This window comes from Bombus affinis, chromosome 3 (genome assembly GCF_024516045.1).
Source record: "Bombus affinis isolate iyBomAffi1 chromosome 3, iyBomAffi1.2, whole genome shotgun sequence".
NCBI lineage: Eukaryota > Metazoa > Arthropoda > Insecta > Hymenoptera > Apidae > Bombus > Bombus affinis.
In genome coordinates, this window is record NC_066346.1 from 17288360 (window position 1) to 17304311 (window position 15952).

At 39.5% G+C, this 15952-nt stretch overlaps 5 protein-coding genes and 1 long non-coding RNA gene across 17 annotated transcripts; 2 read left to right on the plus strand and 4 right to left on the minus strand.

Moving 5' to 3' along the window:
* The first annotated feature begins 32 nt into the window (after nucleotides 1-32).
* LOC126914398 (endoplasmic reticulum lectin 1) lies at nucleotides 33-3753 on the plus strand. 5 transcript variants are annotated; one of them, XM_050718305.1, is made up of 8 exons: nucleotides 33-176; nucleotides 490-708; nucleotides 797-970; nucleotides 1036-1554; nucleotides 1991-2044; nucleotides 2587-2748; nucleotides 2819-3058; nucleotides 3178-3753. In XM_050718305.1, exons 2-8 carry the CDS (start codon nucleotides 571-573, stop codon nucleotides 3421-3423), a joined length of 1533 nt encoding a protein of 510 aa, XP_050574262.1. In that variant the 5' UTR covers nucleotides 33-176; nucleotides 490-570; the 3' UTR covers nucleotides 3424-3753. The 5 variants fall into 5 exon arrangements, with proteins under 5 accessions (XP_050574262.1, XP_050574263.1, XP_050574260.1 ...); XM_050718303.1 differs by having other exon boundaries at nucleotides 47-375; XM_050718302.1 differs by having other exon boundaries at nucleotides 47-329.
* Nucleotides 3456-4971, minus strand: LOC126914415 (mitochondrial import receptor subunit TOM40 homolog 1-like). Its single transcript, XM_050718348.1, has one exon. The coding sequence runs from the start codon at nucleotides 4808-4810 to the stop codon at nucleotides 3842-3844; it is 969 nt and encodes a 322-aa protein (XP_050574305.1). The 5' UTR covers nucleotides 4811-4971; the 3' UTR covers nucleotides 3456-3841.
* A 902-nt stretch (nucleotides 4972-5873) lies between these two features.
* On the minus strand, nucleotides 5874-7346 carry LOC126914426 (intraflagellar transport protein 43 homolog). Of its 4 annotated transcripts, none has more exons than XM_050718377.1 (6): nucleotides 7201-7346; nucleotides 6922-7097; nucleotides 6808-6837; nucleotides 6704-6744; nucleotides 6565-6637; nucleotides 5874-6110 (listed from the first exon to the last, which is right to left on the minus strand). In XM_050718377.1, exons 1-6 carry the CDS (start codon nucleotides 7237-7239, stop codon nucleotides 5924-5926), a joined length of 546 nt encoding a protein of 181 aa, XP_050574334.1. In that variant the 5' UTR covers nucleotides 7240-7346; the 3' UTR covers nucleotides 5874-5923. The 4 variants fall into 4 exon arrangements, with proteins under 4 accessions (XP_050574334.1, XP_050574332.1, XP_050574333.1 ...); XM_050718375.1 differs by having other exon boundaries at nucleotides 5874-6497; XM_050718376.1 differs by having other exon boundaries at nucleotides 6704-6756.
* Nucleotides 7068-8220, plus strand: LOC126914431 (uncharacterized). Of its 2 annotated transcripts, XR_007709651.1 has the most exons (3): nucleotides 7068-7210; nucleotides 7283-7813; nucleotides 8073-8220. It is a non-coding gene; the product is annotated as an uncharacterized LOC126914431 (long non-coding RNA). The 2 variants fall into 2 exon arrangements; XR_007709650.1 differs by lacking the exon at nucleotides 8073-8220 and having other exon boundaries at nucleotides 7283-7850.
* On the minus strand, nucleotides 7547-11634 carry LOC126914403 (uncharacterized). Of its 4 annotated transcripts, none has more exons than XM_050718322.1 (5): nucleotides 11130-11634; nucleotides 9126-9470; nucleotides 8607-9042; nucleotides 8191-8542; nucleotides 7547-7794 (listed from the first exon to the last, which is right to left on the minus strand). In XM_050718322.1, exons 1-5 carry the CDS (start codon nucleotides 11130-11132, stop codon nucleotides 7695-7697), a joined length of 1236 nt encoding a protein of 411 aa, XP_050574279.1. In that variant the 5' UTR covers nucleotides 11133-11634; the 3' UTR covers nucleotides 7547-7694. The 4 variants fall into 4 exon arrangements, with proteins under 4 accessions (XP_050574279.1, XP_050574278.1, XP_050574277.1 ...); XM_050718321.1 differs by lacking the exon at nucleotides 11130-11634 and adding an exon at nucleotides 9971-11018 and having other exon boundaries at nucleotides 8180-8542; XM_050718320.1 differs by lacking the exon at nucleotides 11130-11634 and adding an exon at nucleotides 9971-11009.
* A 732-nt stretch (nucleotides 11635-12366) lies between these two features.
* LOC126914397 (bone morphogenetic protein 2-like) lies at nucleotides 12367-15507 on the minus strand. The gene is made up of 5 exons (XM_050718301.1): nucleotides 14623-15507; nucleotides 14293-14449; nucleotides 14064-14209; nucleotides 13894-13995; nucleotides 12367-13816 (listed from the first exon to the last, which is right to left on the minus strand). The coding sequence occupies exons 1-5, from the start codon at nucleotides 14824-14826 to the stop codon at nucleotides 12854-12856; spliced, it is 1572 nt and encodes a 523-aa protein (XP_050574258.1). The 5' UTR covers nucleotides 14827-15507; the 3' UTR covers nucleotides 12367-12853.
* Nucleotides 15508-15952: the final 445 nt, after the last annotated feature.

Genomic DNA, 15952 nt, shown 5'->3' on the forward strand with positions numbered 1-15952 from the left:
TTCATACATGAGTTGTACTCGATTTTTTCTAGATAGATGTATACAGATGTTTTCTCAAACTCTGAGCTTCGAATCTAATATAAGTTCTATTACGGATTTATGAAACAAATTCTACTTGAAATAAAGAAACCATTATAAACAATTATATATTTTTATTTTTAAGCATACTCCTTTATGTATGCTCATTGTATTTTATGAAACTAGATAAGATTGAATAGAAATATGACCACGTATACAGTTCACGTGGTATAAAATTACTGGAATTTGGACATAATTATAAGTGTAGTGTCAACTTTTCAAGAAAATTATTTCAACAAGAACAGTGAAACGTTTGTTTTTCATAAAAAATAGAACTTAAATTATTAAAAATTAAACGTATAAATATATTATAATATTTTTGCCTAATGAAATCGAACAAATACTTTTTAACCATCAAAGAGTGATATGAAATAATTTTTCAACTGATACATTGCTGATATATTTTTGCAGATATATTGCTGTCATCAGCCCGAAGATATCTTACATATACTTCGACTAAAAATATGATGAAATAATTGCAATTTTATAAAAATGTGGAAATATTGTAATGTTTATATTATTATAGTATTGTGTACTACATTTATAGTATATGGACACGATTTCAGAAGTTTCGACGATACTGTTCTTTTTAAAATTAATTGGCCGGGCAAAGCTAGCTCGGATTTATTAGTAAGTATTATTAGAATTGAAACGTAAATCAATATCTATTAAATATTTTGTTATGTCTATATTATATCATATTTATTATACCTAATAGGAATCTAGAACAAATGTAGAACCTTATATTATAACAACTGCAAATAAGGAACAGTATCAATGCTTAATAGTTGATAATTCAGAACAAGAGCAAGGTTATAACGAACCATACAATGGGCCAAATCCAATAGAAATTTTATCAACATTATTTAAACAAAATACTTGTTCTTATAGAGTATGTATTATAAATGCCATAAATGTATCATGTACGAGTTTAACGTAAATAAGTATCTTTTATAGGTTGAATCTTATTGGTCATATGAATTATGCCATGGACGATATGCACGTCAATATCATGAAGATAGAGATGGGAAGAAAGTGAAGACACAAGAATATTATTTGGGTACTTTTGATAAGTTGCAAGAGTTAAAGCTTTTAGCTGAGTATGCAGAAAGAGAAAATATTAGGAAAGCAGATATACCAGTTAAAAAAGTTGATGGAATCAATATGCCATATATTGAAGTTGAAATGGCTGATGGCACAGTTTGTGACTTAACTAATAAACCACGAAAGATAAAAGTTCTTTATGTTTGTTATCAGCATGGAAAACATGAGCTGTTTTCGTTAGAAGAGCCATCTAGCTGTGAATATGAAGTTATTGTTCTTTCACCTTGGCTATGTAATCATCCTGATTACAAGCCCCAAGCTACAGGGGAAAATGAAATTAACTGTCATCCAGTTGAAAATGCACCAAAGAAGCCAAGATCTCTTGTTGCGATGGAGATGGAAAGTCTGAAACTTCGATATCAGAAAGTAACGGTAAATCTATTTGACATTCTGTGTATTCAGTTATTTATTTTTGACTATGCCTGTGTGGTATGTATATATTGTTATTTAAAATAAAATATATTTACTTATATATTTTCTGTGTGTGATAGTGATAATTTTTGATATTGATTTATGTGAAACACATGCAAAATATTTTCAAATAACAGTAGATTTTAAATAAATTCCATTATGCTATGCACTTTGTCAGCATAAAATGTTATATTTTACCTAATCGTAGAAAACTGCATTGATCATAATTATATATCTTATTTATCTATCTGAAACACTTCAGTTTTACTAAATTTCAAGATTTTTTAAATAATTTTGACTTATACTCTTAAGTCATATAAATAATCTTTTTAGTGATAAACAATTTTTGTTTGCATTATTTATTATCTATACATTGAATTAATTATTTGTTGCGCAGGATGACAAGCTGCAGGAAGTCTATGCAATCTTCCATGTAGATAAGGAGGGCCAGGTCAGAATATTTCGTATTTTTGGGATCAGGCCAAAGTGCTTGGTGGTTCTTGTCATTTGTCGCCATTAATTTATATCTCATTCTGTCCCTTCCTTTTCTACATACAATTATTCCCTTTAAATCTACATTTTTTTTCCAAAAGAATGTTACAATAACATTATGAATACTATTTATGCACCATTGTGTCTTTAGCATCACAATATCTATTGCTTTACTTGTACACAACCAAATTTATAATATTTACATATTGCTTTTAAGTAAATACCAATAATCACATCACAAAACACTATATAATGTATATATTTTCAGAATAAATATAAAATGTTATAATATTAAAATGTTGCAAAGTCACGATTTAACTGTAGATAATGTCAATCGTTTATCTATTAATATCATAAATTAAAAGAAGGAATGATGTGTAATATATGTTTCATGTTTTTAACAAATTCATACAATTGATATTAATTGGTACTCATTCTCGTTATGATGTTCACTATGTGTGTATATTAATTGAAGATTTAATTGACTTGCATTTATTTCAGGATGGTGAAGCACGTGTTAGAGTTGAAATACATCCTGTCGGTGTTACCGATAAACATAATAATATTGAAGACTCCCTAAATTCGTTAGCAGATCAAGGTATTAGTCCTGCGGAAGCGAGTCCCATAAAAAACTTTCTAAGCGGAAAGAATTGTTTACACGGGGTAGGTATTGCACTTCTGACCGTATTCTGTAATTATATTTTATTTAATAATACATAATTGATGAAAATAGGGCAATGGATGGTGGAAGTATGAATTTTGTTATGGACGCTCTGTAGTTCAATATCATATTGAACGCGATGGTAAAAAGACCATAGTAAATCTTGGTAAATTCGATAAGCAAAAGCATTTGGACTGGATTGCTGCACATCCACATAAAAGACCAAAGTCTCCAGAATTGCGGAAACAGCTTTCCCATTTTTATAGCGATGGTACCATTTGCGATAAAACTGGGAATCCAAGACAAACAGAAGTATTATATAATATATATATATATATATATATATATATGCACAAACATTTTATAGAGTAGATTTATTTATTCTTATACGAAAGAATTTATGTAGCTACCACAATTTTTGTAATTTCCAGGTGAAATTAAAATGTGTTGAAAGTCATACGGCCAGTCCATCGAGTGTTTCTCTTTTTCTAGTCGAACCGAAAACATGTGAGTACGTTTTAGGTGTGGAATCGCCATTGATCTGTGATATTTTAGAATACGCCGATGAAAATGGATTTCTCAGTGAAAAATTTGACGTGAATTTCGACAAATTAAAAACAACTGCTTTTCACGAATACGATGATTTGGATGAGAGGATAGCAAACGGAGATGATTAGAATGATATTCAATTAATAGATATCAAAGAAAATTGTTAAATAAAATTTTTAATGATAAAAATAACAGTTTTGATATATCAGGCACATTGCATTTAGTTTCACTAAATTAGATAAAAAGATTGTAGGCTTTTTTTAATACTCAGTGTATATCAATATATAGGTCTTATGCTTCAAAGTTTTCGGATATTTTATAATACATATATAAACATAACAATTATTTAATACATATAGTGATGTTAACACGTTATCACGAACTATTAAGTCACAGAGATTGTAACGTTCACTCTGTAAGATTTTGAAAGGAATAATTACAATTCTCTCCTATATTAATTTCTGTACCATCAAATTATTTCCTACCATTCTTATAAATGATCTAAGAAAAAAGGATAGAATGACAAGCCACATTATACGTTGATTATCATTGTCCAATATTGAGACCAACACCCACTCGAAATTGCTGCTTCTTGTGGTTTAAAAGTATACTAATAACCAGCGAAGATTCTGGAATTGGGTATAGTTTCTTCTCAAACACGCCACCAACTGTAGTCTCAGAATTCACGATACCTCGAAAGACAAGATCCGCGTATGGTACGTTTACTTGGTAAACTATAGTAGCGATTGACTGATGAGTCCTCGTGTTTGTTTCTAACTCGACCCCGAGTTCCAGTTGCGAGCTAGATTTGCGGTGATAACAAAGATGAAGGCCCGCTTCACCTATCGTTCCGGATAATGTCGCAAGTCCTGTACTGTGTCTAAAAGCCAGACACATGACTGTCTGTTGACCTCCTGGAACTTTCGAGCCACGAAGACATGCAATTTCGGCTCCTAACGCGATTCTCGATGTGATCGATTGTAAAAAGTGTATTACCATTGTTGCTTGCTTCTTTTTAAATTTTGGGTTGGCTAAGGTCATCGCTACAGTAAAATCGTTCGACCGATATTCTAAGCTGGAACTGAATGCTTTCCATTTTTCATTGGCAATTTGCGCTGATAATTTAAATCTAAATCTACATGCAAGGGTATGCACAAAAGACGCGGACAAATTTCCAGTTGGTGTGATATCTCCCACGATTACGGGATATCTTTCTTTTAAACTGACTACTTTTGTACCGACATACTTTGCACCAAATTTGTATCCAGACGGTGTAACGGAACTAAGAGTTATCGTATGGGTCACGTTAAAATGGTCACTAAGTATTTTATTGATGACGAGCCGCGCACCGTCAAAGTTCTGCGGGTAAAGATCTTTAACTTTCTTGTGTATATCTTCGAAACTTCCTGGATTTCCTGGCACTCTGTCTTGCGGTTCCACGCACGGTATACAGTCTTCATGGGTTACTACGCTTGGTTCTTCTTGTTTTTTCCTTGAAGCATGTACTGTACCCATTCTAATACATTAGGCTCTTTTAGAGTACAGTCAACAAATTTTCTTCGAACGCTTCTTAATTTTATATTTGATGACAACATACGAATAAAATTAATCCTAATGCAAACGGGTTATCACATGACCTCTCTGCCAATTTCAAACTCAAAAAGATCGATATATTCGATTTTATGTATATCGATTGTAGACGTTCGATATATCGATTCGTATGACGATGCGATTCTAGTATGTGATTTTATTTCCAGATGGCTTCTATCTCGAATATCTATATGCGGTATCAATGTTAATATATAAAAATTGCTTTAAATAACTTTTGTTAAAGTAATTTTACTTCAAATATTATATTATATTACAACATCAATTACGACTTGATATACAAATATTTTCTCTTGTAATTTAATAATGTATAATATACTACAACACGGTCTGCTTTCTCGCTAGTGGTCAGATGACGTTCAGTTTGTATATATAGAAGAACCAAAGCATTATTTGCGGAAGTGCGTGTGCTAGTGATGGCACAACTGAACATTGATCGCTAACGTTAGAAATAAGCAGATCTGCTCAGTGGGTGTTGTCACGTGGTCGCTTCAAGTAGCTTGTGTCGGCTCCCGATTGCGCGTGTAGGTTCGTGGTGCGTTATTTTATAATTCACCTCGGATTTGCACGCCTGCACGGTAGAGTCTTTCACGTCGCTCCTCGAACTACCGCGATTTCCAAATTGGGGGGCAATCGAATAGGTCAGACGAGGTTAAATAAATTTATCGCTTCCATATACAGGCACTGCAGGAAAAGCAGTATGCCATGTTTTTTTTCTTTCGTTGCTTTCATTTTCTTTTTATAAATTTCACAAATCATGCAGATTTCATGCGGATAAAAATAAACGGAGGAAGATAATGTTTTTGCACGTCTTTTTAGCTTTATTTATACTATAAATCAGTGATAAGTGTTACGAATTCTCAACTGTGAGATAAGTGGTGATCAGTCAGGTGCAACTCATCGGTTGATATCGCGAACCTTGAATAAGATTAACGCTCAAGGAGGAGGTAAATTAAAGATACCAAGTATATAGTATGTTTAGGTTATGTATTTGCAAGTTAAGGTACAGAATACGGCGTACTATAACACGAAGAGTGTGGCGCTTTGATGAAGACTGTTGTAAGATTCTGTTACTGCTTGCAGAAGCTTCGTTTGATCCTTATATACTAACTTTCCGTCCCCGGTTTTCGTCCATGGTTTAATTGTGTACTCTCGTTGGCGCATATCTTCTAGTATTGCTGCTCGATACCAGATGTTTACTTTAGACCTGATCCATCGGACATTTAGGCGTTTATCAACCTTTTAATGATGTCCGCATCGTAAGATTTATAACTTGGGAGATGGGAAATTCGGACTTTCCCAAGAAGGCAAAGGTGCTGTCCAAGTCATAAACAGACGGCTACTTCAAATCCCGAACAATAAGTATAAAATCTAAGTAACAAGATTTTTTCGCGTTTCGCTATTTACTTCAGATGCAACCTGAGTGAAAATAAGATTCCAATTCCATACTTCATCCGGCTCTTTTGTTAGATTTTCATTGTATAATTTCTCTGCTAGAAGAGAAAGATTAACGCCATTTAGAGACACGAACGCGGCATTCTTTACCAAATCCGTATCAAGTTCTTTATACGCAGCGACTCTGTTCACGTTCACTCTACGGAATACCGAATTGAAAGTAACTGAATGAGAATTTTTGCAACAAACTTCACAATGATACCTACGTTGGTGTATTTACTAAATCGGACAAAGCATTATCCTCCTGAATCTCGTCCAAATCCGGTATAACAGGAATATCTAGAAAGTATAACCCTGTTAACAGCGGAACTTTTACATTTTGAACGATTTCAAATTAATTCTCACCGTCGATCACGTCGTCCTTCTCCGTCCCTCGAGAGCGTTCCCTAAGAAACAGTCTATCAGCGACTACGGATGCCTGATTCTTTAATTTTATTCGTTATACTCACTGTTCGATGATGCTCGACGATCCACGTATCCTAAAATTATAACCAAAAGAGGGCAAGTGAAAACCGCATGAAACATTTCTCGCTGAAACCACAGATTACCGCGAGACAACTTACTTCCCGCTTTTCAGTTCGTCACCCCATCCTGTTTTCCTGGTACGTGGCGGTGCTACAGGTGGTTGTGCCGATTTCACAGAGGATGACGATACAGGACTTTCCAAAAGATCATCGTTTAGTTTCGAATCTTCTTGTACGATGTTCTGCGTCGATCTTCTACCGAGACGAGGCAAAAGCTGAAAATCAATATTTTTTTGTTAACCTAACCGCTCTGTTGTTACCAGCAATCGAATACAAGAAATGTGTACAATGGACAAGGGTGAATATTTAAAAACTTACTTTTTTCGAGGTAATTTCTAAATCCGCGGCCCAATCCATAGTTGTTCATTGACATTGAATATTAAGCTTAACTTATTATTAGAGGCAAATAAAACCCGTGTTTGCGAGCAGTAACCATAACAACTGAACGGCCTAGTGACTCGAGCGATGAATCGACTTTGTTCGTTCCTGCATTCGGCTTGCTCCCCTCTTTCGTTCGGGAAGTAGCGCGAGAAACGTGACTGGAAACGCGCCAGTGGGAACGGTCAAAACCGGTTCCAAGTACCCTTTGATTAGAGCGCGTCTTTTTAAACGACATATTAAAAGGATACTGTTTAGAAATAAGGTCAAAACGTAATACGAAAAGTAAAATTAACAGCGCTATGTTTATTTCTTGTATTTCACTCTACATACATTCTTTACGCGCATTAAAGTAACTCAACGGAAATACAATCTCATTGGGACTTGTTTCAGGTATCTTGTATCATAGATACTGCATCCTAAAGGACGGCAGTTTAATAATGCTTGGTGTCATCGATTTGTCGTTGATATTCCTCGTCATCAGGATTCGCCTCACACGCGTTGTCATTGTTTGGTGGTCTTACTCCGTTGTACCTATAATTTCGATCATATTGTAAGTTACATAAATAAAGAGTACAGTATTATCTTAACACTTTGAGGACCGGCTGCTCTGACAACCATATAGCTTGAATTTCCGCGTGTTTTTGGAGCGATTGAAAAAAACTTTCCGGCAACCAACATTATATTTAATATATCGATAACGGTTTCGTATTATTCAAACATGTAATATAAAATTACATATATAGCATCTACTTATAGCATCGATTGCTTTTCTTACCGTTTTTATTTCACGGTAGTTAATATTTTTATAGGATGCCGCATGAAGTATGAAAGACGGGAATTCGCGTCTCCGGTCTCCAATCGTTGGAAAATGAAAGATGCGAATTCGCCGAGTGTTAATCGTAGATAATATACTTGCAAGTGAAAGACCTGGAAAAGTCACCCTTGCAAAGCCTCCAAGGCAGCACGTCAATTCTCTCGTGCAGTATAGGCGATATCTCAGGACTGACAAAGTACGGAGTACCAGCACCGGAACCACGGGTCAAGAGCTTCCTCTGATGATCGTAGCAACAGTGTTGAGCTGCGGCGCTTCCGCTTCCTTGCGTCAAAAACGAGCGCACGCAGTAAGTGGCTCCGGGTTTATAGACATCGAGTCTTTGAGAGCTACCACTAACGTCTCTCCACCTGAAATACTTCATTCGCTTCTGATCCCAAATTTTGTCTTCGTAAAAGATATCGTTCGGGTATAGGCACGGACAGGCGGGTAACGACGCTAGACCACCTGTAACGGCGAGTTCGAGAAACCAGGCACCGTGTTTACAACACTATGAATGTCGAGTTCGTACCTAAGAAAACTTGCTCGAGCTTATCCTTGCTGTCTAGCCACTTCTGACAAGGATCTTCGTTCGTGCCGTTCACAAAATCCAGCTCCTTGAAAATTTTCTGTCCGTCCGCTGCACTAACGTTTCGCAGATTTTGAAATAATTTGCTCACGATAACGCTCAAGCTATCGTGGAACATAACTCGATCGTCGATGGCCGGGTAAACAGAGGAAGAATTCATTTCGTCCGTGTAATCTATATTCTCGAAGAATTCATCGTTCGTGGTTCGATCTCGAGATTGGTTTTGATTTTCTAACTCAATTTCAGTAGAGATAGATCGCTCGTTGAGATCGTTTCTCTCTGTCATGATAAAACTTTTTTCCGCTGAATCGATTCTACCTTTCTCCTCGTCAATATCGGTTACATCGTAATCCTCCCCTTTGGTCCTATTGTACGATTCCTACGTGCCGGGGAAAAAATGTAATCCAGTTTATTTTCACTTCCCTCGAAGATCTACGCAACTCCAATATTACAAATCATTACCTGCACACCATCGTTGCGTGATTCTTCATCGACCTCTATAAGCGTGTTGCTTTCATCAGGATCTTCTTTTGTCTCTTTAGATGTTTGGTCTATTGGCGCCGTGCCATTGTCCAACAGAAAAGACAGCCTGATCGCAGATGTGTTTCGAAGACACGTCGATCGATTTCTACAGCGACGTCGCTTCCGATGTTTCGCGTGTCTCGTAGGAATCGTCTCTTCTTCGAGCTGCTCGTTTCGTTTGCTCCGAATCAACCGATCGTTCATCCAAGACGGGTGAAATAGGTGGGAAATCGGTTTTTGATACACGGCGACTTCCAAATCTCCAGTGATTTCATGATCATCGATCTATGAGGAGAAAAGGAGTAAATTTATCGATTATTCGCGGGAAAAGAAACGTCTAAACGGCCGATCTAGCGTAATTCGAATAGAGTGGATTCGAGGTACAGGGGTTATTTGAACGTTCGTGACAGAGGAGGGTAACGGTGGTCGGCACAACATCAAAAGAAGCCGTGTTTGGCTCGTCGATGAGATACGAGGCTCTCGCATGGAAAAGGGACACGGCAATACACGCTGGAACGAAACGGAGCGAAATGGAATACTCTCGCCGATCCGTGAGACACAAAACATTTCTACTTCTTGGAAGCGTTCGTTGCGAGACCGTTTCCCATTCAATGGCGTAGCAGCCAATCGGCGTGTGGATAAAATATCAGTTTCCCGCGTTCTCGTTCACCGCGAAAATCACTGGATAAAAGAATTAATCTGTCCTCTCGTTAATGAAAGTACGATTCAAATAAGTATTTATAATAATATTAGCGTGAAACTTAATGCGTTAATATGTTACTTACTCGACGACTGCCCGTGTGCACGATCGAAACAATTAACGTCAATTGGAAAACGAGAACGCAGTATACAAAGGCCGAGACCGTCATGTTCGTCATCAACGATTCCTCATAATGTCTTCTCGACGAATATTTAATTGTAGAAAATTACTTTTGTTTCCGTTTTGTTTTGTTCAACGCGCATCCAGTATACCCAGCGAAGGTTTCCACGAAATTGATATATTCGTTTGACCTTTCATCCCTCTCTATTTGATTCTTGAACGATTTTCAGGCAGACAATACAAGGACGTTATTGTCGGTCTGTTTGTTTACAAAAGCGTTTGTTCAGAAGCGATCAAAAACGATCGATGGATCGATCGACCATCGCATCTGCACTAGATGACGCGTCACGCAGGTAAAGGCTATAGATCGGTGAAAAAGAGATATGTAAACGCGTGAACGAAAACGGGAGAAAAGCGATGAAAAAACGACAAAGAACAGGCGACGGAAAGGAAGAAACACAGCATACACGAGGCACGAGGCGCGCACCGTTCAAAGGCCTACCACTATATGTATAGTTGTGAACTCGTGAAGTTCTGTCCCACTATAATGGCCAAGCAGCGGTAGTGGAGAGGCTGGAGAGGTAGCGCTTCGGATGACAGAACACTACGTCATTGTACAGGCCGTGGTACAGTTCACGGCTTAGGGTTTCTTACTTAGCGGCAGTTCCCGCCCTATCGCTTTTTCCTTTCTTTTTACACCGGTTCCGTTTTACCTCGTTTTCTCCTCTCCATTTCCCTCGCTTGTTCTACGTTGCTCTAGCCTCCCCTCTTTACACCGATACTCTTCCAATCTGCAGGCGTCATTAACCCTTTCAGCAACTACGTTTCCGTGAGATGTTCTAGTTATTCCTCTCCGTATCTTCGAATATATACATAGAACGTTTGGAAAAAAAGTACGAACAGTCATCGAATTTTCAGACGTCGTAATTTCCATTCGGTTCGTGTCTTTTGTCAGAGACCTGGTACTTATGTAAAAGCAGGGCAAATAAGTGGGTAAGATTCTGCTCGACTGTCACCAACATGGATCACACGTATTACGATATCAAGGATCTAAATACAGTGTTGGAATGCAATGGAACGCGTTTTGGCTATTTTTAGGCGGGCGAATTCGAAAATACACCCACCATGGATTAAATATAACTGGAGATGCACGCACACGGAATGCAGTGCGATGGCACGCGAACGATCGGTCGCTCGCAAATATGTAAATTCCCGCATCACGTCGAAAGCGCTGCTCCTTTTCATCGTCGATCACCTTATTTATCGTTGCAGTATTTTCGTTTGAATATCTCTATCTCTTCTTTGATTCTTGCCATGACAAACTATCGCGTGTGGAACCAGGCAGGCAGTTAGAAAGGAGTTGGAAGAGAAACCTAAAATTATTCCTCGGACAAATTGGTCAACTCGGTGGGAGGCGTGGGTGGAAATTTATGCGCGTGCAACGATTCCAAAGGGAACTAACAAGAAAGCAGGAAGACAGGTAGAGAGGATGGTAGCCGGCAATCGAGATCGCCTAATAGCCTAATCGTCCGTAATTTCGTCCGATTCTTCCACTGTTTGTTTCACGCAGCGTTCCACGTGGATTCTGCCTGTCCTAGAAAGCGCAGAGATATGTACATACATTATATTCTAAACCGATCCGCGATTGCATCGTGGATTCCAAAGGGGTCGTTAAACTAATCTGTTTACGTTCCTGGGCCATGCTATGAATTCCAGCGACGAAATAAAATGGGAACCGCATCGTTACGAATGAAGAGAGAAGGAAAAAGCGAAAGGCCGTATCGTAAAAGTATCAACGACAGAAATTCGGAACCGTACAGGAACTGGCATTAGCGCGAGATTTCTCGATGGGTCGACACGCAACACGATTTCGATTCAACATCGTTTATTTACTCGTAGATCGTTGAGCGCCACCGATACCGGATTGCAAAAGAAGGTAAAAGGGGCAACGTTTAACACCGGTAGCGCTGACATTCCACGACTGTTTTTCTGCATCCAGTGGCGCCAAAGTCATCGTCTCGAGCACTGTTACCGTCACGTTTATTTTATTGGCCCGCTCATAAAATTTACGCCTCGATTTCGTCGCTCAGCCAACGAAACTTCTTCTTCTAAGAAAATTGCTTCGTTATGTCCGAGCCACTCGATTTCATTCGCTCGCTCGTCCGTTCGACCAGCTTCGTTTATTTGGGGAAGGGATGACACGCGATTTATTGAAATAAGTAATTTCAAATGTATCACGATGGAAGCAATACATACCATCCTTCCAAATATAGAACCTACAGCCCGTAGAGCGAATCTCGTTCGATCATGATAGGAGTGTGAGAAGGAGCGAGTTACATATTACTCGTAAAGACGACTCGATAGCTTAAATACTCGTTTTATTTGTCATAATTAAAATATAAATAACTCTAACTCGTTTTACGACACAGTAGTATATACAATGATCGAGACGATTAATTCCCTACGTGTGGTTATAATAATAATTTAATGAAGATATAGGCTACGATATAGACACATTCTAATCATTGATACGCTTAGTTCTACGCGAATTTAGGAATGTTCTTATGTACAATGTTGGGACGTCAATTAAACGGCGATCTTTAGACGAATCTTTAGGAATGACTCTCGTGCTAATGCGTAAAAATCATTTTTACCTGATTCAGATATTCTGCCACTCTTACATTCGCTCTCTTTCTTTCTCTCTTTCTCGCGCGCACTCCCACTTTTTCTTTCTCTTTCCTCACATACATATTCACGCATTCTTCTTCTTTTCCATACCATTAACACATACTTTGACGCTTCGGCTGCTTCTTCCTTCGCAAGGGGAATAAAAAAAACCATGAGATCCTTAACGACATCCGCAACGATCCGCTATCATGTCTTGATAAACTTTCAGGACCACGTTTTCATTGTCATCGAAGAATAGAATGGTCGTGCCCAATAGTTTCGTGGGTACGCAGCAAGGTCTCTCAACCCCCTTCACCAGTCCCATTTTGTGAACGATTCCCTGAATAGTCGCGTGATTTGTCGGCTGTTGATCTTGACTCAATGGCGATTCGCAGATGCCTTTACAATGATAGGCGGAATAACCGAGCGGAGCGATGATAGAGGAGGAAAGACCGATTTCTTTAAAGTCGACGTACAGCTCGTGCCTCGTACATTCAGTGACATTTTGTCGAACAGAAGCGTGACTTTTAATCGACCGTTTTTCACGGAAATTTTCATTCGACAAAGACATCGGCCTTTGACGAACTCTTTCTCCCATTCTTTCGCGGCGTATCGCTCGTTGATATATGTCCATCGAGGTCAAGCCGTGCGAATGAACGTTCTTCTGTAATTTTCTCGAAGAGGAAATGGTTTCCCTTCGACGTCGTTTGGGCGTCTCTTCTGCAAGATCTCGGCTCAGCCGAGCAGTCTGCGTCACCACATCCTGTTCTCCTATTTGTTTTCTCTTCTGCCTTTGAAAGTATTCAGATTTATTCTCGCTTTCCCATCGAGTCTCTTCCGGTTGACCTTTTCCTCGATCGTGCTTCTCGGCATTCTTATCGCCGTACTCGTTCTTCAAATCATTCTTCTCGTCTTCGTTCTCGTAGGATGCTTCTTCGCTCTCGTTGTTGCTACGTTCGCCTCGGTGTCCTTTCCCGTCGTCATCGAAGAGTACCAAGATCGGTTGTTTGCTATGATGGTACTCGTTTCGCCGGGAAAACTCTACGGTTACTTGATCCTCGAACAAAGTGGAAGCCGTTACCAAGAGACCAAGATTCGGTTCTCCAGTTAACCAGGCAAGAACCGCCTGTTTTACATTGAATATCTGATGAAAAATGTCGAATGTTTAGTACACCGAGAAAATATAGTATTTTCTAAAAATTCCATTATCTTGAAACTTGCCTGCCAACCGGACGCGTGTGCCCCGACGTATCTAACGTTCAACAGCCTGTGAAGATCGGGTACGTCTAAACTTTTCTCATCCAAGACTTGATATACTCTTATCTAAAGGAAGATATATTCGTTATTCGAATCCTTAAAAAGTCGGCAAATTGCGATTGACGTATACTTACCAAATAATAGGGCGAAGCTAAAGTGGATGGATGCATAACTTTCAAAGGTGTCCTCTTCCGATAAAGATGAAGCTCTGCCTCCAAAACAGATTCGTCCACCTCTAAACCCGTGATGTTGAAGAAGTAGAATCGCGATAAGGTGGTATCTGCGTAAAAGTTTTTGTTTTAGTGAAAATTTCGATCGCAGACGGAACGACGACCTACGCTATGGAAGTGGTTAGAGGTTTACCTCTTTCGATGAAGCTGCGGACAACCTTGGCATTGTATGGATTTTTGCCACGCGTGACACCACTGGGATCTGCTACGTTATTATACAGTTCCACCATAAATTGCGGTGGCACCTTGCGACGTCCTGTTTTCTCGCCGTGACTCCGGATACCAAGAACCTGTAACGATTTCATCGACTGGTTAACGCGGTCGTTTGAAACACGCGACTTCCGTATATGGGATGTACTTGGTCGTTTCACTCATATTTTTGACCCTTTGAAAACAAAAGTTCTGTTTTCACCAAGTCTCGCACGAACAGCAAGGCATACGACACGATTATCTGGAGACGGACCTGTTGTAGTTTTTCTAGAGCCTCGTCTCGACGAGCATCGTGCTCGCTTCCTTCGTTTAAGTCATCCAAAGACCAGGAGTTGACAAGTTCTTCTTCGTTGGGATTATCATCTTCGGAGAAGCGATTCGGGTGTGCGTGTACGTTGAAAGTACACGATAAGAAGAGTATGGCCAAAAGAAACAACCGAACGTCACTCGATATCATTCTCGTATATGGATCGTTGGTCAGAATGGAGAACAGGTCCGAAAGTGGGCTCGAAACACACGACGACGACGACGACGACGACGACGACGACGACTACCAACGATGCTGATCTCTCCGGATTCGTTCGCAGAATCGAAAGCTCGATGACAGCGTGTAACATCGACCGAATCTACGTTAAGTCAGTGACAAACGCTTCTTAGCGGAGGAAGGAGCGGACACCTTCTCTGCTAGCGGACAGGAGGTTTGCCGAACCGAACGGAACGCTAAGTAGCATATGGGAGGTCTTGGCTGCGAGGAGTCACCTTTATGCTATGCCGGGAGTTGCCTCCCCCGCGTTGCTCCCCGCAGCGACATCGGCTTCTCTCACGGGACACCGACGCGACGCTACGCGACTCGACGCGACTCAACACGACTCGAAAATGTGACTTTTCTTTTCCCCCGTTTGCTTCTTATTAACCCATCCTAGATCATCTTCGATCATGCCGAACCACCGAGTGCGCGTTCCGTTTCTTTTAGCTGTCGAGAAATTGCTTTTTGAAATTTTTTACGCTCGAAACATTTATATTTTTAGGTAAGAAATTTTGCGTTTCTCTGGAAAGAAAAATGGTTGCGCGATTAAAAAATAGATACGAGGAAAGGACAAAAACCGATAAAGGTCGATTATACACGCGAAGCATTGCGAAGCGTACGAAACCCACCAGGAACGAGATGATGACATCGCGGGGCTATTAAAAAAAGCTCACGCTTCCTAAATTCCGTAGATTCGTGAGTGGCGAGTCATGTGGCCACGCAGCGATATTTAGATGTCGCGAATAATCGGTTGTTTTCCTACGAGGACGATGACGGATCTCGCGAGGGTGTCAGCGTGTATTTTCGCCTCCGCGTTCGAACATCGAGCACCGGCTTCGACCTCGTTCTTTTTGTTGCATTATTCGTATGTGAGCGCAAGACGAAACGGGAACGAGCTAGGGAATAGTCGTAAGTACAAAGTTGGCTAGTGCCAGTTGGCGTGTCTTTCGTGGAAATGCGCGTCAAATTCGCAAAAGCAACTTGCCGAACGTCTTATTGCGTCTTGCCAAATGTAATCCCGCTTTTATCATCCTACGTCGTAAGACGAATTAACAAT